Here is a 22683-nt window from a genome sequence, read left to right as displayed (position 1 = left end):
CCAGTTATATGTTTGGTGATCACAACACCCCATGGCAATGACTTCCACAGGTTAGTTGTGTGAGGTGTGAAAAAGTATTGCCTCTTGTTTGTATTGAACCAACTGCCTATTAATTTCATTGATGATCCCTGGTTTTTGTATTGTGTGAAAGGATAAATAACACTTCTCTATTAACTTTCTCCACCAAGCTCTTCACTTTGGTATCTGAAAGCCATGCTGGCTCCATGTTCCAAGATTGCTTTAAGGTTTTCTCCCCAATTGCTAATGTTTGTGAAAAAAATGCTACCATCTAAAACTACTGTACTCTTGATTTGAATGGCAGAAATTTCTGGCATGGCCTGAAGCGCTAGTGAATACACCATGTGGCTCTACTCTGTGACCAAGCCAGAGTAATTTATTCAGCACCATCACATTAAGCTTTTTTACCAACCTCCTTTCTTAGCAATTAACTTACCCTGAGTTTCTGAGTTTGAGCTGCCACTCCATTTGGGTGCATCATAGCAATAAATATGGGAACATCTCCTAGGGGACTTCCTACTCCTCCAGCAATGCTCACTCCTAGGGAATCTGCAGGACCCTGTTACAGTAAGGAAAACAGATTAAGATACTGCTTGAGAGAAAATACACAATTACCTTTAGGCCCAGATTTTCAAGACTGACTAGAGATTTTGGGTATCCAACTTGAGACCTCTTAAAGGGGCCTGATTTTCAGACAGCACTGAACACCGAACCCTCAAAGTCAGGCCCCTTTTTGGTGTCTTAAGACAGGCACCCTAAAATTGAGGAATGTAAAACAACTATTCACTTATAAAGAACTCAGCCTTAATTCCTCCAGGTCAATGTACAGGGAGGGGATATGGCACTCTCACCCCTCTTCACTTTTATTCCACCATTGCAAATTCCTCAAAGTATGTCAGTTTGTCTTCATGTAGGGTCTTTCACATAGTGTGTCACAAGAAACTTCACTGAGAGAAGTAGGAGAAAAAGCCTTTTTTTGAAGACAATAGTTTCTCGTGGAGAAAAAAAGGAAAAATAAAGCTGAGACGTAAAACGTCTATAGATGCTAGTAAGCAAGCAACAGAGTACAGTGAGGGGAGAATGGAAGCCAGGAATGGGAGAAGGAACAATGAATTGAATTGTTTTGGTTCACTACCACTGAGAATTTTTTTTACTCTAGCCAAGAAGATGTGAATCTCTGTTCCTTCCACCTTCACTATTGCCTTGTAGATTGCCTGGCAGGCATTTCGAGCTCACACCTCTGTGCCATCAGGCTGGCTATTCTGTCTTGATTTTTTACTATACAGAGCCCTTATCACTGAAGTTGCAGAATGAAGCCTCTGATAACCACTGGGCAGAATAAGGCTCCCTGGCACCAATGACTGGGAAGCGTAGCCAATAATGAGGCTTATTAAAAGCGATACTGTGGCGTACGGTGGGGTTGCTGGCTCACCCAAAGCTTTTATAACAATGACCCAAGCAGTGAGGAAGCCATGTAACAATCTAACTCCTCTTGCACAATGTTGATCTCTCAGGGGAAAGAAAAGAGATGGAAAAAAAAAAAGAGCAAACTTGTCCACAGTGAAAGAATCAAGAATCTCAACCTAAAGCTGTTTAGCTTAAGTTCTGCTAAAAAAAAAAAAAATTTCAGACAGAACTCAATCCAGCTGCCATTTGTGTGGTGTAAATTACATGTGTACGTATCACATTTGCATGAAATTGGTTTCACATTGCAGCCTGATTCCCCCCCCCCCTTTCTTACACTGTTTTTACACCCATGCAATTCCACTGACTTCAGGGGAGTTGCTCCTGATTTTATGACCAGGCTTATCAATAGTGCACACCAGTGAAACTATACATGAGCAAAATCTATTTGAGCTCAGTTTATATGAACAAACTGGGTTTTGAGCATGCAGATTCTGTCACTGCACTCAAACAGCAGCCATAATTTGAAACTGCCCCCCTTATAGGCCCGTGCTTTAAGAAGAGGATCTACTGGTTTTGCATCTGTAAGTAATCGGACTAGCTGTGGTGATGTACACTCTTTTGTAACACTGCAAATATAGAAAGAGGACGAATGCTCCTCCTAGTGTATTGCTGCTGTATGACACACACAGCAGTAACAGCTTTAGAAAGTTCAAAATAACATTTCAGCACAGTATAAAAAGCTATTTATAGAAGGGACAGAGAGAATAAAGCAGCTAAAATAAATCCATACAATGAAAAGCCCTGAATGTCAAACCAATTGTAACAATAAATAATACTGGGAAATAAAAGAGCCTGATTTTGCTGATATTTGCATATAAATCAGGAAGTCAATGGAACTGGTGTAAAATTGATGTGAGAAACTGATCTCAGAATCTGTATACTGATGAGTTTATTAAATATACAGTACAGTTAAAAATAGTTATTGTATAAATACATCCTAACTAAAAATGATTCAATAAGAAAAATATGATAAAAACTGGGACTATAAATCCCACTAAACTCCATTTACTCTGGATTTAACTGAGTATGACTAAAATAAAAATATGGCTCAAACTCTTGGTAATTCTTTGTCCCTTAAATTTTCAGAGTAGGTTACAGGAATCTAGATGCTTGACTCTGACTGATATTATGGGGATCTGTGTGTTACATCCCCACAGCAGCTGGAAAACCTAGGGGCTAGATGTAAAGCTGCTATTAGTGTTTGTGTTCTATAAAATGGATTAACTAACAAAACTAGACATATGTTCATGAAAACCTAAAGTGTCTTTCACAAGTCTCAGGACATAGCACTGCCTCTCTCCAATAGGTAAAAATCTAGGGCCAGATCCTCAGTGTAAACACACTAATTTATAGCTGCTGAGGGGTTCCAATTTTTACAGTACGACTTACCTTTTTTATTTCAACCGTTCTTAATCCTTGTATTTCAGATGATACTGTGAAATGAAAAAAATAAATATAGAAAAGGTTGGGTAAGATTTTAAAGGACGCTCTCCATTATAGCCATAAAAACAGTCATAATGATTTTAGCTTTTGTTCTTTTCTTATAGTAACATGCCTGGACATCTGCTCTCATTACATTAACAAGATTGAACTACCTCTGAGATAGGAGGGAATAGGTGTATTTTACACAAAATTAAAAAAAGATACCCCATCATTCATTTTCTGAATAATACATATATTCTGGAATAAAGACTGCCAGGTTTATTCAATGAGCAGTTAACAAGACAGACTCAGGGCAATAATGACTTTCTTGTAATTTAAACATGAGAAAATGGTTACTCATCTTTCCTGATTTAATGATACAAAATCTGCTACTGTTACAGATTCACGTGTGGGATGCATGAGATAGTTTAATGGAAGATATACTTACATTTGATGAGAGTCTCTGATTTAACAACTTGCATTCTTACAATACAACATAAGGTATGACAAGCTGCTGCTGTTATGCTTATAAAGGGATATAAAATGATACTTATGTGGGTTGTGGGGCTTTTTTTATACAATAATTGCCTTATCAGCATTTTAGACTTGAATTACAAAGGAACTGCTTTTATGCCTACAGTTCAAAATAATATCTAGCACTTCAGACAAACAAAAGATACCTCAGCTACCGATTCACAAACAGGATAATGGGGAGAAGTTTTAGATATAGAATATTAAAGGCACCAAATGAATCTTACTGGCATTCTTCTTAAGACCACTTTCAAAGCCCTCAGATGGGTTGGAACCAGAAGGTGGGAAACTGAATGATGACAGGCTGCCACTTCCTTCACTGACCTAAAATATAACATCACATTGGGATTATACCATAGTCTTCAAACTTCTAGCTTGCCAGAAAATAAAATGACGAGCTCCAGCGCTATTTTACTTCTCTCCTCTTGTGCTTAGTAAGAAATGGTGTACTGTGAGACTAACAATAACTCCTCTATATTTTCAGAACATTCTGGAGGGCTCTCTTAGTTGAAGGTTTGGGGTTGCATAGCTTAAAACTTCCACAACTTTTAGAAAGATTGCTTCTAGGAGCCCAAATTCTGCCCTCAGATTAACTCATGGGACTTCCTATGACTTTGCTGGAGTTTTATGGGTGTAACTGATGACAATCTTCTGACAAAAGTAAAAAAGTGAAGGACAGAGTATAGACATTGACACAAATGATAGGGGAACCCTAACGTATGATTCCATTGCTTCTCTTTTCCCCCTCAATCCACACCATCCATTTGCCTCCAATGTCTGTAACCACATCATCAGCCACGACTATAAAAACACTTTTTCCTCACCATATTTCCTTTGTCTTAAAATCTGCTCTGTAATTCTTGTGATTTGAATTTCTCTACTCAGTTTACATTTCAAATGAAAACACACATTTTTCCCTAGTCTGTACTCACTTGTTAATTCAGATGCTATATAAATAAAGTTTTGAGGCCAGACTATCCTCTCAGCTATGTGTGCACCTCCCATTAGAACTGACATCAGCTGTGTGTGTACACATATCTGAGGGGACAAGGTGACTGATGATGTGTTACTTTGTGTCATTATTAGACTACAATGGCTTTATAGATTTTTCAAGTAAATATTACTCATTATATATTTCTACGGACTTAACAACCTGGGTTATAGCTTGATTCTGCATTTTCATCTTAGCCAAATTCTGAAGGTTCATATATATTTAAGGAGGACCAAATGGTGCAGTCTTTACTCAATCCTAACTCCTACTGAAAAACGCATCCAGGTCAAATCCTGCAATCTTCACCTCAATCCTAACTAATCTGACCTGAGTTTTTTAGGCTCAGGTCCTTGATGGTCTTTGATGATGAACATTTTAGGCAGAGGCCTTGGTGGTTTGTAAGCCTACTTTTTAGTCAGAGAAATCTTCAGAAAAATTCTGAGTCTTTGAAAAATAAAGTTTATAATGAAAACACTGAGGCACATCACCATAGCAGTACAATCTGAACTGTTTAATATTAAGGACACATTCAGGCCTCTTTCCCCCCCCCCCCCCCCCCCCCCCCCCCCCCCCCGCATTCTGCCCCAGTATTGGTATAAATAGAAGTGGAGATGACAAAGCACTGCTTAGACATGCTAGGGTATATACCCTACATGGCTCTCTACATGCCCAAGCAGTGCCTCCCACCTCTACACTACTATTTTTAGTAGTGTAATGTCCCGTTACCTCAGCCCTTCCCCGCAACAGGAAAAGGCTGCAACAGCAGGAAAAGACTCTGGTGGGGGAGGCAGAGAGGAAAGGCACCCGGACCTGCCCATAGTCAGAACCTTTCCTCCCTGCCAGAGCCTTTCACTGCCCTGTATAGCAACACACTGCAGTGTGGATGCAGCCTGTTTTTCACTGCAGTGTTTAGCTGCACGTACCCCACATGGCACCCACAGTGTAGAAAAGGCATCAGATATGGAAACTGATGAAGATCAAACACTTTTTTGTTATGTTAGAATTAATCAGTAGAGCTGATTGGAAAAGCTTGACAAAGACCAAAATTTCCATTTTCTGACTGACTCTATTAACCATTTAAAACTCTGTTGTTTTCTCAACCTTTTCACTGATTTGCAGCCTTCTGTAGGCATATCAGAGCAGTGTGGTAGAAAGCTGAATAAAATACCTAATGGACAATAATTTAGAATGGCAGAGGCATTCTTAAGTTAAGGCCTGACCCAGCAAGAAAGTGAGCACCTTCCAATTCTCACTGATGTCAGTAGGAGTTAGAGTTCTCCGCACCTCCTAGGAGAAGGCCCTAAAATCATGATCAGGCAATGCAGCAAAGAGGTAAACTTTATCCATGGGATAACCTTTGACTGTATGATGCCTTAAACACATAATATGCTAACGTTAACATACGACATGGTTATGAAAAAGCTGTGAAGTACATAAAAGCTGCTTTTTTTTTTTAAACTCATCCTGAGCTCATTATATGGAAAATCTTTGTCACTGTAAAAAGCAATAAAAGCAAATAAAGGGAATTATTTAACCACAGTTGATTTCTTCCAAACTAAACAGCTTCACAGTTACAAACCTGGCTGCTTTGGGATGTTCTCCTCTCAGAATGGAATGGACCTGCTTTTATTCTTCCAACTTCTAGTCTTACAATACCTAATGAACACTGAAGAACAGGAAATTTATAATGCAGTTCCCAACCTGAAAGGACCCATTAATGTACTAATATTAAAGGCATATATTAGTTACTGATGATGGAAATAATAAGACTTATGGAAGGTATATAAACACAGCCTCCAATCCTGCAATGAGCACTGCACAGGTGAAGCTCATTGCAGGATCAGAGCCAGAACATGACAGAATATCAATTATATACTGTGAAATAAAATACAGGGCAGAATATTTGGATTAACAAATGAATATTACAGTTCAGATGCCAAAATTACACTAAGGGCCTAATCCTATTCCTATTCACTTAAATGGGAGTAGCATGTAAAATTCACTTTCAAGATGTAGCTATTCAATAAATGAATATTTTTTTTAAAATCACGAATGTAAAGAATTTTCAAATGCGGGTACCAAAATAGGCCATATAATCTACAGATTAATTCCACATTTACGATAATGTAACTGAGAGCATGGCATTTAAATTGGTATTTAGAAATTTAAAATGGCAACTGAAACTAATATCTACCTTGGATTAACACCAGTGTAACTGAAATGAGGATCTGGAGGGAGATTTTTAATGCACAGATGTGGTGTGAATGCCCTACTCCTTCAGACTTCCAATGAGAAACTAAATGATTAAATGAAAAAAATCTCTTCTTTGGTGTTTAAGCTTCCAATTGTAGGATTTTGACACACACATTAGATGGCCACAAGGAAACTGATATTACACCAGGAATGAATTTAGTTCACAGAAACGAAGAAAACTTTGAGAGACTGGTGAAAAAAACATAACATACATTTAAGCACTAAGATACCAGGATGGTAGGTTCACTATAACAACCTAGACGGACAGACAGATATTACAATGTTGCAGACAGTTTGTAAAAACAACTTTATCTTCGGTGTAAAGGCCTCTATCTGCAGCCTATTTAAATATAGAGATTTCAGTCTTTTGTCACGGTTTTGCTTTTCCTCCTCCTTTTCCATTGGGAGTTCACTGTTATAAAATCCTATTTCCATGTAGGCGAGTGTACAGCAATTTGAGAGGATTGCAGAAGTGCCATTATTTTGTTATGGTTTAGCTGTATTACCCTAAGAGAGGCTCACATTTTGGTCAGGAAATCCAAACAGGCCAATGTCTTACACCAGACCTAATTCTAGGACATAGAAAGCAGAGGGTTTCAACACCTTTATAATTAGCATGGTCTGCTGTTAGTTTCTTTTAGTACTGGCAACGTGGAGACAATGATCCCAGAAGCTACACTTTATTTATTTAATAATGGTGACATTACAAATGTCTGAGGGTGAACATGGTCAGGGTTTACACCAAAGGCTTCCTACCTCCCAATAGACAGACTCATATTGGCACAAAATAACCACCCCTTTCCCCCTGAAAGCATTCTACCTACCCAAAATTATCGTTTTATAATATATAACTCAAAACCATGAATGTCATTTCAAGGTTATGATGTGGGAAATTGGGAGCCAAGACTTTTCAACATGAGGAAAACATTCAGTTTTACTAAGACAAGTGGTAAATTCGTCTCCCTTTCCCCCACCACACATTTGAAAAATTCACAAGATGGCAACCCAGTAGGCACCTGCCATAGACTACTAAATCATACGAGGGAACAGAATGAGCAGCTCCCTAAACATCTATCTATAATTATAGAAAGGAAAATTACATCAACATGGGAGATTTCAATCTCGGGGACACATGCTGGAGGTTTCATGCTTGGAGAGTCTAAAGATTACAGATGTTAATTTTTATCACAAGAAGTACTGCAACCAACTCAGGAAATTCTATATTAGACCTCATTCTGATTGATCAGGATGGAACTGATCACTGAATTAAAAACTGATGCTTGCCTATGTGCAAGTGATCATGATCCAATTTCATTTACAACGTGCAAACAGAACATAGTCCATATATAGCTTTAAAAAATCCAATTTCCCAAGCTGAGAACAATTATGACCTAGATGGAGTATGAGGAAATATTTAAACAAACATGTGAATGATAATAGGGAATTTAAGAATGTTTTATGAGATTCACAAAAACCCTACAATTTTGCAAAAATGAACGAAGGCTTCTTTGGTTAAAAATACCATCTTGATTGAGAGGGGAGATAAAGGCAGCAATAAAAAAATTGAAAACATATATTAAGAAATGGAAAAATGGGGAAGCTGATAACAATGAATACAAATCAGCTGTTAGGAAATGCAGACAAGTGAAAAGGAAAGTTAAAGGTATCAATGAAAAAAATCTATGGCCAATAGGGTTAAAGATAATCAGAAGGAATTCTTTAAATGTATCAAAAACAAATAAAATTCTAGCAATGGCACAGGACCAATAAACAAGGATGGTCACATTATAAATTATGACCCAGAAAAGGAAGAAGTATTCATTAAATATTTCTCTTCTGTGTTAATAACTTAAAGTGACAATGAAATACTGTCTATTCGTTGGTAGCTCGGGAGGATGTTGAACTCCTATTCAAGTTAAATTATTTTAAATTGGCAAGTTCAGATAACTTGTACTCCAGGGCTGCCTGAGGTGGGGAGGGAGTGGCAACGGGCCCCAAACAGAGTGGTGTTATGACCTGGTGTACAGGTTTGCAGCTGTTAAAGAACCAAAATGCTGTGCAGGAAAAAGTCAAAAGCAAAGCTCCTCATGGGGCAGAAATTCCAGTTCTCGAACTGTTCTAGTTATGAGGTTATTTCATCATAATGTACAAGTACCTATAACAGGAAGAGATTTCTGATGGACAGCTCTTTAATTTAGCAGAAAAAGGTATAGCAAGATCCGGTGGCTGGAAGCTGAAGCTAGGGAAGTGCAGATGAGAAATAAGGGGAACATTTTTAACAGTGAGTGTCCTTAATCATTGGAACAATTTACCTAGGGATGTGGTGGGTTCCCCATCATCTGAAGTCTTTAAAACAAGATGGGATGTTTTTCTAAAAATATGCTATAGTTCAATCAGAAGTTATGGACTTGAGACAGAAATTACTGGGTGAGGTTCTGTGTCCTGCATTATTCAGGAAGTCAGACTAGATGATCTTCTATATTTAAGATATATGAATCTGTGTGCCACCAACATTACTAATTTCACCTAGAAACGTGCATAAGGTAAAACACCAAACCTGTACACCTTTATAGTTGGGAAAGTTCAGATCTGGCTCCAAAGTTCTTCACTACCTCCTCCAGCTCTATGATGGTCTGAATATGAACCCTGGATCCAACCTGAACTTCAAGACAGTTTGGCTCCAGATCTAAACTCTGCAGCTTGTTTCCAACTCTGTTTTTACAATTACCTTTAACAAAGCAGCAACAGCCTCCTGGTTAGCATTTCGAACATCTTCTCCATTTACTGTTAATATCTGGTCTCCCTGCATTAGTCTCCCATCTGTATCTGCTATTCCTCCTTTGACGATGTCTGACACAAATACCCCCGTATCATTTCTGCAAAAACACAATTTTATTGTGCTTCAAACATGTCACTCTTTGTACCATTTCACTATCCATATTGTAATAAGACTTTTGCTTAGAACTGAGAAACTGTTTCCTAGAATTTCTGGCTAGTAAATGTGGGCTAGATCCCACCATTCCACCTTTACTCACATTGAGTAGTACCTTACTTCCTGAGTAATCCCACAAAAAGGGGGCCAAATGGGCCCACTGTAAAATTATAATAACTTTTTATTTTGGTTTTGTTTAAAAAAAGAAACAACTGACATTGTTTGACAACATGCTGGCATAGAGCAGATTTACTGAGAGGGACAATTTATCTATGGTGGAGGAGTAAAAGTTTGGGGAGGGAGTGTTCATCTTTTCATTCCCCTAATCCTGGGGCTGGCTCTGTGGTCCAAGGGTTAGATCTTGAGCTAGGGTACATCAGTGTAGTTCCATTGACTTCATACCTTTTCCCAACAATACTTAATCCGAGGCCTTTGCCTGGCTTCTTTTGCAGCTCTATATTGAGAACATCATACATATCTTCCTCCTTGTACTGGGCCTCATCCCTGTAGACAGTGAGACGGACTTTTTGGGGTGTCTGTCTGAGAACATTTATTGCTTCATCATGCGTGGCATTCCGGAGGTCAATTCCATTCACCTGCAATGTAACCACATGTTGATTGAGTATTTTCAGGAGTTAAATGACTCATGGGCATTTAAAAGTGATATACACAAGACTGCACCTCTAAAATCTGATCTCCCGCCCAAAGCCTTCCATCTTTGGATGCTGCTCCTTCTTCATATACTTCATGGATAATAATAGCTCCCTGTGGATTAACAATAAAAATACATTGCACACTGAAAAACACCTCTTGTATGCACTGCAACTGGTCCAAGCTTTGGCTTTGAAGAAAGCTTTTGAAAAATCCTAGTACGAGAAGACAGGACTGTAACCAGATAACAGCAAACTACGTAATCAGCAGGCTATAAGAGAACTCAGGTTCTCATTTCTAAAGGGAAAATATCTTTAAATAAGTCACTTGCTTCTGCTTTAAAAAGTGTGATTACAAAAACATTTGTGGTTCAAGCTTAAATCAATTCAGTGCAGCAAATCTCAGACAGACATCATCTCCAGTCACTTGTTGAAATAATATATTCACCTTCAGAGAAACGTTTTCTATTAGGGACTTAAAATTGGTACTGTCATCTCATTATGAAGTATTACTGATTTTTACGAACCAGTAAAGTGTCTGCTCCCCCAACAATGCTCAATCCAAGTCCAGTGCGTCCCTTGGAGATATCAATGGTTGTTTCACATCCTGGGATGATGGGACAAGTAGCTGGGTCAGAGGCTAACGTTGCTGGAGTTGAGGACCTGCTTGTATCTAAACACAGCAATTAAACTGGCTGGTTACAGTGAGTGGCCACAATAACTGAAAAATAAATGAACTTTAAAATAACATTTTGAGAGATCATTGACAGCCTTACAAGAATAGTTGCAAATGGACCCAAAATTCAACCTACCCTAATTACTCATCTGATTTTAAAAATACTCCCAAGAAATAAAATTATACAACCTCTGGCCCTCCCCTTTCTCCAAAAGAAGAGCTGTGCTCTGGTTAAAATCACAACTCCTAATCTTGGTGCCCAACCATCACCAGGTCCATGAGATTGTGGACAAAGATGTTTATATTGCACGTGGCCTTATTTCTTCACTGCCGGGCCACACCCTGGTCTCGTACATACAATGTGCAGCCAGTGAAGTTAACAGAAGCTTTGTGCACTTATATGAGGGCAGATTTTGGGCCAATATACCTGCTCCAAAACCAGAAATTCTTATCACAGGTAACAAGTGCCTACTATACTGTGATGTCATGCATGCATGTACACTGTTCCTGATCTTACAAGATACACTTCCTTATACAGCAATGTACCTGATCAATTAGGGTCACTGCGTGGATTTCCTGGCTTTCCTTTTTGCTTTGAAAAACTTATTAGGGAGGCAGTGTTGCCGAATCATGGAAGTGTAGGGCTGGAAGGGACCTCAAGAGGTCATCTAGTCCAACCCCCTATGCTGAGGCAGGATTAAGTATACCTAGACCAGGGGTTGGCAAAGTTTGGCACACAGCTCGCCAGGGTAAGCACCCTGGCAAGCCAGGCCAGTTTATTTACCTGCTGACGCGGCAGGTTCAGCCGCTCACGGCCCCCACTGGCCGCGGATCGCCGTCCCGGGCCAATGGGGGCAGCGGGAAGCGGCGCGGGTGAGGGATGTGCTGGCTGCGGCTTCCCACTGCCCCCATTGGCCCGGGACGGCGAACCGCGGCCAGTGGGGGCCGCGATCGGCCGAACCTGCCGCGTCAGCAGGTAAATAAACTGGCCTGGCCCGCCAGGGTGCTTACCCTGGCGAGCCACGTGCCAAATGTTGCCGACCCCTGACCTAGACAATCCTTGACAGGTGTTTGTCTATGACCAGAGAAGGGGATTAGGAATGAGAGCTTTTGGGTTTTATTTTCACTTATACCACTGATGTGCTGGAGTGCCCACAACCAAGTCATTTAACCAAAGTTTTCAAATTTGGTTGTCTAAAGTTAGGCACATAAATCCTAAATAAATAAAAGGGACCTGATTTTCAGAGATTCCACTCAAGCAACTAGAGGAAATCTAGAAAAATAAATAAATGTTTATAACAACAAATGCACTCATTTTCATTGTACGCACATAGGGCCAGATTGTTTCACTCAGATCCAGGCCTAGGCTGGTGGTGCTGCTGCAACGTCCACTGCCCCAGGAAGAACAAGAGTATCCAACCGTTCCCTAACATGCAGGGGGAAACGGAGCTCCTGCACAATCCCTTAGGATGGGAGCCAGATGCTTTTCTCTGTCCCTCCTCCCTCCATACCTGGGCAGTGTGGAGATAGAGTAAGGTCATAGCCCTGTTGCTTTCCTGCTCTACTTAGGTTGCTCACCAACTGTAGGGTACTAGAAGGAAGCAATTTCTGCACTCAGAAAAGCGCAGGGATGCAATTGTGACTGGTCTGGGAGCAGAGGTGCAAGAAAGTGAAGAAAAGCTCTTTGAAGACATTCACAACGCTCTTCATTTTTTATCACTTAGCCCACTGTTAAGACTAGAGACAACAAGAGGGTTCTTACTTTTAATTGTCTCTGGTTCTGGAGACCCAGAAGACGGAATCATCAGCGACTGCTGGATGTTCTTCCACTCGCTTGTGGTAGCACTGCAAAGTGGGGGTGTCGATGTTTGAAGAGATGTTTGACTATCATGTTCAACTGAGTTGATTGTGAGCTTCACTGTGGTCTTGGATGTCTTCAGCAGACTGATAAACTTATTGAATAATAAAAAGAACAGCGAATGATCCAACTGTAACACTTACAGAGGTCAGTCGTAGCAATTACTCCATGATAAGGAGCAAAAAGTCACACATACTTGTTGGTCTTGGAGACGGGAATGAAGAAGATTGATGTTTTGGATGATGTGTTGCAACACAGTTAATTATTGTGGGCAAGATCATTAGCTGGTGTAAATCAGATTAGTTCAACTGACTTCAGTGAAACTATGCCAATTTCTACTGAGGCTATGGCACACAATCTATGTTAGCTTTCCTGGATGCTACACTATACGTTGATAGTTATTAGAACAAAATCAGAAAACTAGGAGTAAGTACTAATGTTGGTGCAGAGCCCAATATTGCTCCCACTGAAGTAAATGTCAAAACTGATCTCAATAGGAGTAGGAGCAGGCCATCCAATGTCTTTGATTAAATGTTTGGTTTTTGGGGGGGGAATATGGCACAATTAATATTTGAATTATGGAGCAGAGGAAGGGGATGTTGGAGAGGAAAGCAAGGTGAGGCAAACACAGGGCCTGGTTGTAAGGCCCAGCGGGTCTCGAATGCAGGCCTGCAGAACTGCCAGGCAGCAGACACCTCCATGCTGCCATACTGTGTCAGCTATGACCAGCTCATGCTCAATTACTCACATCCACTGAGGACATAAGACCACAGGAAGTCCCTCCTCAAGGGGTATGACAGGAAGCAGCCTCCTGGCTCCTGATTGGCTCCTCGCCCTATATAACCCCAAGGGGAATCCCAGAAAGAATCCAGGCAACAGCGCAACTCTCCTGTAGCTGCTATAACCATTCCTGCTCCCTGTTTTTGAACTCCAGGCTTCAATCTCAGCTTAATTTGGATCTCGCCTCCTGACCAGATCCCTGAAACCTGACTCAGACTCTGATCTTTGGTATCAACCCCAACCTGGAACTTGACTACGAAATCCTCTGGTATTCAGCCTTAGGTTTGATCCTGCTCTGACCCATGGTCCCAACTTCCCTAGGTCATGATCCTGACAGATATACAGAGCATCTTCCAAATCTCATTCACTTCAAAATTACTTCAGTGAGAGTGGACGGTGCTCAGCACCTCCCAGGATCATGCCTTTAAAGTAGATTTCAAACTGGAACAGTGACTTTGTAAAACTGACACCTTAGGCAACAGATCTGTTCTTTACCCCAAACCACATCTGCTTCCTCTACAGATAACAATGAATTGTACTGCCTGTTAACTCTGCAGAGCCAATATAGCTCTGGGAGAGAGAGATGGATTCTATTCCAGCTGTGCTGTATCAAACAGAATTTGCTAACTCAGTTCTAATTGCAGAATGACTATTAGTGGTAACAGTCAGAAAGAGCCCAGGTTGACTCCTTACAGAATCCAGGTTGAGTTTGCAGAGCTGGAAATTAGGGGGGGGGGGGAAATCACCAATTGAGTTAAATTTTACCTGGAAGCCACAGAGCCAACAAACTCAGAACCCCACAATACCATTTTTACAGTCACTTCTCAGAGTGTCACCACAGTTTAATGATTTGCTGTCAGGAATTATGCTTTCCCAAAGAGAATGATATGCTAATGTAGAATACATCAGTGTTAATGCATGTGGTTCCAGTACTAAGGGACCATCATCCTCTCAGGCTAACATCCACACTACGGAGCTCAGTCAGAGTATAACCACACAAGATCTCCTGCACAGGTTGCTCTGCAACTTTAGAGGGAAGGGTCTGGATTTGTCTCATACAACTGCTATAGTCCTTTTATTCCTAAAGTACCTTTTCTATAGGATAGCCCACAACAGCTTCATCATCCACTGCAAGGATCTGATCCCCAACTCGGATCCGTCCATCCTGGGAAATAAAATTGATCAAAAAAAAGATTAATACGGGATTTTTCTTCCTCAATGGTTTACCATCCTCTTTCCCGAATGGGTTGTAATTTACAATTCTCACCTTCGCTGCTGCACCATGATCTGTTAGGCTTTTAATAACCACTCCATTAAGTGTGTCTTCTTCACTGATGGCAATACCCAGTCCTCCTTGATCCTGTGGGAATAGGAATGTACAGTCAATAAGGTGCTATATTTATCAAAGTTGAACTACATGTATTCATGTGAGCCTACTGACGTTTGTAGATGTCATAGAAGTTTGATGTTTCATGAAGTCTCAAAGCTTGAAATAAATATTAAAGACTTATTTGGAAAGGATTCACTTTCTCCAACCCATGAACAGGATAGAGAATCTAAATAAGCTTGAAATGCTTTGAATTCTAACTTGTGACATTCTAAATTTCAATGGATTTTAACTGTGATTCATTTGTGCAATTCTTAAAACAGGAGGAAGCCACACCAAAAGTTTTGAAGCTGTGGAATGATGAAAATAGGGTGCCATACCATAGTTAAACAAATGATACTGCAGACCACAGGAAAAAATATAGAACAGTGGGAAATGTAGAAAAGGGAAAAATACATTCACTTCCAGTGAAAATGTTTAATGTTTTGTGGGGGTGGAGTGAATTTTCCCTGGCTTCCTCACCCACAAACAAATCACTATTTGGATTCTGTTATCTGTAACATCTATTCCCAGTTAGATGGAAAAGACTGGATGGCAATGGTGCATAGAGCCTAACCAGCAACTTTCAAATCTCAGAGCTTTAAGTCTAGTGCATGCAGCTATCTTTTATGAGTTAATTAAAAAAAAGCAACAAACATTTTCCTTCCCTCCTCTGGCAGGTACATATTCAGAAACTACCTTGCTCCTTTCTCCCAGAAGATGCATGATTTCTGGTAGCAAAGTATACATTATTCCTGGGTATGCTGTCCTTGGGATTTGGTGCTTACAGTCTGCTAATTAAGTTACTTGGAACAATTTAGTCAATGATTTCACCTGGACAGTCACAGGTAAGTACTAACCAAACTTTGCTTTGTGCGCTCAATCCAAACAGTTTTGTTTAGGTCAAACAAGTTCACAGAAGGACGGAGATGGTGCAACCCCAAAATGTACCATGGAGGTTCTACCACACTTAGTTTTCCAGTGCAACATAGCTGGCCTTCCTACATCTGTGTCCTGACTCCCTTGCCTACCTTTTCTTGATTGCACTGAGACCTCCAAAATCTCCAGAAGTGCCTGTGCTGGGCCCTTGCTGCTGTTTACTGAAAACTTTGCAGATGAGAGAAGCAGGGCATTACTCCTGAGAAATGCAGCTATGGGACGTGTTAGATTTCAACTATGTGGGGGGAGGGCCTAGCTGAGATGCTGAGGAGGTTCTGGGCCCAACTGCTGCTTTAGGAAGAGTTTTTGGGACAACCTGCAAATAGAATAAAATTGCCAGTGGTCCGTCACCCCCTCCAAGGGAAGGAACAGTCCCTCTGTTTCCAGAGGGACATAATCACAGAAGAGAAACCCTGTGACAATAAACTTGCACTGATATAAATTTAGTTAAAATATAAATTTACCTTGGGGAGTTCCACATGCTGAATATGTTTATATGTATTTAAGTCTATAGCCGTAACAGGATTTGTAGCACTCGGTTCACCCTAAGAGAGGAAGACAATTTAGCAATTTACAACTGTATTTTAAAAACAGGCATTTGGTGTACCCTTAAAAACTGAACAAACGCATGGTGGGTCTGACCCCCCCACAAGCCAATTTTACATTGGTATAATTTCAATGACTTTCCTGTAGCTACTTCTTATTTACATCGGTGTAAATTGAGAGCAGCATCAGGACCAAAATGTTCATCAGCTATGCTAAAACCCCATTATGTTTTCCACTAGGACTTTTTCTGCTGTAAAATGTAACAAATATTAGAGTATTTTTCTCCAGAAAGCTGTTACTCAGCTCAAATAGACTCACACAATGTTTAGATTACCTCTTGATTTTGAGGAGTCTCTGAGGGGGAAGGTGAAGGTTCTACTGATTTCCCAGGGCAAACAGCCATCTGAGTCACTGCATCTTTATTTCTGCAATATATTAAAGCGTATACGTGTTGAAGCATCACCATGGTTCTTTTCACAAGTTTAATTTTGCTACCTTCATTTCTTATTTTGTTTTATTTTTGGCAGTCACGATGCAGATCAAAATACAAAAAAGAAAATACATAACCTGTAAAGTCTAAATGTTGGACTTACAGAAGTACATCACCAAAATTACCTGGGTGACAAAACTGTGATATTGGGAAGACTTTTTTAAAAAAATTTTGTATAAAAACAGCTTGTGAAAAAATTCATTTTTAAACATGTTAAAGATTACTATCTCTAGGAAAGACACTTTAAACACTGCTTACCTGATAAAGATGATTTTTACTTTAGATGGTGCACATTTGATTATCGAGGAAGCATTCTGATGAGTTCTTCCATAGAGAATTTGTCCATTGATCTAGATGAAGGAGAATGGCAAATATGGCTCCGAATGTTAATTTCCTTAAATTTTCACCAGCTTAAGTGATCTACAACAAACACTTATCTTCTTTCACCATCACCTGCTAAACATCATTTTGAAAATTTACTCTGCAATATATAACACTCTGTTTTCACCCCTCGAGTTCACAACATTCCTCCCAATGCTGGTCTGGCTCTAGACTCCCTCTCTGTGCTGAAAATGTCCTTCTCTAGGTTACAATGGCTTGCCTTTAGGCATATCATTTATTTCCATTTGCCATTGATCACCTCATGACTCAGTAGGCTACCAGTTATAAGTACAAGTAAATGAACTGCCTCTATCCAACAAGAAAGTTATTATTCATTGACCCTCAAAACAGTGCCCAGAACTGTACAAACAAGGATTCCCACCCTAAGGCACTGAGAACTGGATCCTCTAACCATTTATGCACGTGTATGATTTTACTTGCTTAAGTAGTTTTATTGAAGCTGAAGGGAATTTTCATATCAGGAAAGTTACTCCTGTGTTTTTGCACGATCAGGCACTCATTTACTCAGACAAGGCAGTTTACAAGCAACACTTGCTGGCGTAATCACAGAAGCTGTGGTGAGCTTTTGGAGAGAGAACTGGAGAAGAATCTTAAAAGAAGGATTTGAAGGAGAGTATGGAGGCATGAGGAGAAGGAAGGAATTACAAGCACAGAAGTGGTATTGTAGACAGGTACAAAGAGAAGTGTGAGGGGAGCACAGGAGAGGGCGGCTGGTTAGCAGGAAGGCTCTGTAGGAGCAAAAGGAGTGAGAATATCATAAGAACGGCCATATTGGGTCAGAGCAAAGGTCCACTTAGCCCAGTATCCTGTCTTCCAACAGTAGCCAATGCCAGGTGCTTCAGGGGGAATGAACACAACAGGTAATCATAAAGTGATTCATCCCACATTGCCCATTCCCAGCTTCTGGCAAACAGAGGCTAGGGACACCATCCCTGCCCATCCTGGCTACTAGCCACTGATGGACCTATCCTCCATGAATTTATCTAGTTCTTTTTTTAACCCTGTTATAGTCTTGGCACTCACAAGATCAGATGTGGCAGAGAGCCCTCAGTGTCCATTTAGCACTGCAATGAATGAATCCAGCTCTCAGTGCTTTAGGGTGGGAACCTTTGTTTGTACAGTTCTGGGCACTGTTTTGAGGGTCAATGAAAGTTGATCCTGCACGATCAAGATCTATATGAAAATACATTTTGGTTGATTTGAAAAAGTCCTTCGTAGTGAAAACTGGGCCTCTGCAGCCAGTATGTGAATACCCTCATCTCAGTGGATCCCCACAGTCATGGATCCCATAGCTCTTCCGCTGGTCTGAAAGTGCTTGTTTCTGCATCAGCCTATTCGGAACTGGCACAATGCCTCTCAGGAGTTGCTGAACCTCCCTGCCCCCACATCCCCTCTTCACTGGCATTCCCCTTTGTATAGCCCCCACCACACAACTGAAGTGGTGGGGATGGCCTTGCCAGTTCTGTGCAACAGGCAGAATGTCACCCTACACCAAAAGGAAAAGGAGTGCAAAAGTTATAAGAAAGCAACTGCTGCAAGTGCCAGCTATTGAACTGAGACAGTATTTAAAAAAAAAAAAAAGCTTTACACGTTAGACAAAAAAAATAAATAAATAGTGGTTTAGAATGAGGATCCTGTCTGTGCAATGAGGGTCCTGACATCACTGGATACCATGTGAAAGCAGCCTGAATAGACTATTAAATCATTAAAGCCCAAGATATAAATACAGCTGTTCCAGATTTCTTTTTTCCTTTTCATATCATGTGACAGATGTATAAACAATACAGACAGAGGCAGACAGAGCTGTAACGAGAATGGCCTGCGGCAGACCACAGAATCTAGTGGGAGAATCTCAGAAGGACTATCACTGTATGACACAGTATTGTTCTTAGTTCACAAACTAATTCCTCCTTCCCACCCGGCCCCATGATGCCAAAGCTGCATTCTTCACTTATCGTATATAAAATTTTACGCAGTAGTGGTCTGACTGAAGAAAAAAAAAAACTCCCAACCTCAACCAGCAGGCACATACCAGAATGAAAATGTGAATTCAGAGAAATAAATTTTGGTATTACAAGGCTATATAGTTAACTCAAAGCTACATATTGCACCAAGAAACTACCACTCTACTGCCTTTATAGTCAACATGTTTGCTTTTAAGTACAATTGCTAGAAACTTACCTCTAGTAACTCATCTGCAATCTGTAACCTTCCATCTTTTCCAGCTGCCCCATTTGGATCAATTCCCACTATGAAGACACTCATCCTGGACCGGTCTTTGTTGCCAGCAAGGCTAAGTCCCAAACCAGTCCTTCCTTTTTCCAGCTCTATCATGTGCAGGTCCCCTGGTAGAGTTCCATAACGCTGTGTGATCTTTTCTAAATGTAAGGGGGAGAAAAGGTGGGGGCAGAAGGGCTTGAATTCATATTAGAACACTTTACAAGTCATCCAGCTAATCAGCTTTAGTGCGCAACAGGCATTATCCAACAGCAGAATCCCTGCATCACTGAAGCAGCACAAACTACTCCCTTTTTCAGCTAAAACTAATGTCACTTGTAACAATGCTTCCAGTTGCTTGGGGGCTGGGTTTAATATGAAAATTTTAAATTCTTTTCTTTGGGTTTCTTCCCTGATCCCAATAAATAAAACATCTTTCACATGGATACATGGCTGGTGAGACAAAGGCAGCTGGGAGACTAAGAGAGTTAGCCATTTGAGCTCCTCATCAAAGGAAAGCATGTTTTTCCCCCTTAACTTGTAGGTACTCTGCAAGAAAGAATCTTCAATGGCAGGAAAACACTGCACTGCGAACACCACTGCTAGCTCTTCCTCGGCCTGTACCTGTGGGATCCCCACCCAGACAGGCATCCAAATCTTGTAGGCTTCCACTCAGCTCATGGTCTTGACTTGCTGGGAATACAGCCTGCACATCCTTGCTGAAGAAAGCCAGGAAGGGAGAACCTCTCCCGCCCAGTACAAGAGGCATCTGTTGGTGGCATCCCTCAGGAAACAGGTAAGAGAGCTGCAGGAGGTGTGGCTCATTTGCCGGAGCACAAGGACATACTGTCAGGATGCACATGAAGACGTCCAGGATGGATGATTCAGCCAGCTGGAACAGAATACAGCACCACCAGAGGAAGAAGGAGAACCAGATGCTCTCGGGGGGCGGGGGTAGAGATTGGCTGCTAGCCAGCTTGGGCAGCAGAAAGTGCTCCACCCCACACCAAGGTCCTGCTTCCATTGAGGTCAAGAAATGGTATGCTGTACAGAAAACAGGAGATGAGCAGGCCCCAATGGCTGAGGAAGAGGAGCCAACTCACCCCAAGACTGGGAGGTTCACGGCCACCACCCCCAAGAGAAGGAGATAAAGGGGGCTGATGGTCAGGGACTCCCTTCTGAGGGAGATGGCGGCATCCATCTTCTGACCTGATGTGCTGCCTGACTGGAGCCCATGTCTGAGACTTTGTGGAAAGGCTACCGAGGCTCTGGCCCTCTGACAACTGATCCCATGCTGCTCACTAATGTGAACATTGATGATACTGACAGGTATGACTGAGCAGATCAGCATAAATGGGGGGAAATGGTCAACATCATGGTAGGGGTCCAATAGAGACCACCAAATCAGAAGGAGATGAATGAGAGATTTCTAGAACTACCAACAGAAATATCCAAACCACAAGCCCTGTAATAATAGGGGAATGTAACTACAGAAATATCTGTTTGAAAGGTAATCCAGCAAAGGCAAAAACGTTCAGTAAATTCTTAGAACATACTGGGGACAACTTCTTGTTGCAGCAGGTGGTGGACGTAGCCAGAGGGCAACCATGTTAGACTTGTTTCTTATTAACAGGGATTAATTAATTAGCTGTGAATCTGAAGCTGGAAGCCAATTTGGGTGAAAGTGAACGTGGAATGATAGAATTCATGAGTCTAAGGCATGAGCGCAGCAGTACAAAGATTTGAACAAATTCATAGAACTGGCAGGTAAAGTTCCAGGGGAAGAAAAACTAAAGCAAAAAGGAGTTCAGGAGAGCTGACAGTTTCTCAGAGACAACATTAAAGTCACAAGTGCAAACTTTTCCAATATGAAGGAAAGATAGAAAGAACAGTACAAGGTCAACATCAGAAGTTCTTTAACAATCTGAAAATAAAAAAGGAATCCAGAAAAAGTGGAAACGTGTGTTCATCCTTAGCAATTTTTCCAAAAGACTAGCACAAGGATGTAGGGACAAAATCAGCAAGGCTAAAACACAAAATGTATAGACATAAAATGCAAAAAGATGACCTATAAAAGCATTAAAAACAAGAGAAAGAGGAAGGAAAATGCATGTCCACTACTGAGTGGGGAAGGAGAGCTAATAATGGATGACATCAAGATGGCTGAGTTGCTTACTGCCTAGTTTGCTTCAGCCTTTACTAAAAAGGTTAATTATGGCCAGATATTTAATGCAATTAATATTAACAATAAAGGAGAAGGAACACAAGCCTGGATGAGAAAAGAACAGGTTAAAAAATATTTAATGATGTATTCAAGTCAGCAGGGCCTGATGAAATTCACCTTAGGATGCTTAAGGTACTAGCTGAAGCAATCTTGGAACCCTTAACAACTATCTTTGAGAACTCATGGAGGACAGGTGAGGTCCCAGAGGACTGGAGAAGGGCAAACACAGTACCTATCTTTTAAAAGGGAAACAAAGGGGATCCAGGGAATTATAAACCAACCCGTCCAACTTTGATACCTGGAAAGATTCTGGAACAAATTATTAAACAATTAATTTGTACGTATGTATAGGATAACAGGGTAATAAGTAACAACCAACATGGATTTGTCAAGAACAAATCTTGTCATACCAATCTCATTTCCATCTTTAACAGGGTTACTAGCCAAGTGGATGGGGGTGAAGCTGTAGATGTGATAGATCTTGATTTTAGTAAGGCTTTTGATAGTCCCAAATGACACTCACATAAGCAAACTAGGGAAATCTGATCTAGATGAAATTACTACCAAGGTACATTCATAACTGGTTGAAAGACCATATCAAAGCATAATTATTAATGGTTCACTGTCAAACTGGAAGGGTCTTGCAGGGGTCTGTCCTGAAACCAGTACTGTTCAATATTTTTATTCATGACTTCGATAATGGGGTGGACTGTATGCATATAAAATTTGTGGATGATGCCAAGCCTTGAGGGATCACAAGCATTTTGGAGGACAGGATTAGAATTCAAAATTACCATGACAAACTGGAGAACTAATCTGAAATCAACAAGATGAAATTCAATAAAGATGAGCGAAGAACTTCACTTAGGAAGGAAAAATCAGATGCACAAATACAAACTGGGGAATAACTGGCTAGGTGCT

At 40.7% G+C, this 22683-nt stretch overlaps 1 protein-coding gene across 11 annotated transcripts in view; it reads right to left on the bottom strand.

Moving 5' to 3' along the window:
• Positions 1-22683, bottom strand: part of MPDZ (multiple PDZ domain crumbs cell polarity complex component) — a 129510-nt gene that overhangs the window by 5762 nt on the left and 101065 nt on the right. For all 11 annotated transcript variants that reach the window (XM_034773148.1, XM_034773147.1, XM_034773149.1 and 8 more), the window contains 15 exons: positions 19503-19699; positions 17178-17269; positions 16764-16854; positions 16348-16428; positions 14846-14938; positions 14669-14743; positions 12703-12892; positions 10792-10937; positions 10296-10379; positions 10017-10210; positions 9411-9558; positions 6009-6095; positions 3666-3762; positions 2875-2918; positions 455-577 (listed from right to left, as the gene is read on the bottom strand). In XM_034773148.1, the coding sequence (XP_034629039.1) occupies positions 455-577; positions 2875-2918; positions 3666-3762; positions 6009-6095; positions 9411-9558; positions 10017-10210; positions 10296-10379; positions 10792-10937; positions 12703-12892; positions 14669-14743; positions 14846-14938; positions 16348-16428; positions 16764-16854; positions 17178-17269; positions 19503-19699 (1742 nt within the window). The remainder of the gene's footprint in view (positions 1-454; positions 578-2874; positions 2919-3665; positions 3763-6008; positions 6096-9410; positions 9559-10016; positions 10211-10295; positions 10380-10791; positions 10938-12702; positions 12893-14668; positions 14744-14845; positions 14939-16347; positions 16429-16763; positions 16855-17177; positions 17270-19502; positions 19700-22683) is intronic.

This window comes from Trachemys scripta, chromosome 6 (assembly GCF_013100865.1).
Source record: "Trachemys scripta elegans isolate TJP31775 chromosome 6, CAS_Tse_1.0, whole genome shotgun sequence".
NCBI lineage: Eukaryota > Metazoa > Chordata > Testudines > Emydidae > Trachemys > Trachemys scripta.
The sequence above is the reverse complement of the archived record's forward strand: the minus strand, read 5'-3'. Positions and strand labels throughout refer to the sequence as shown.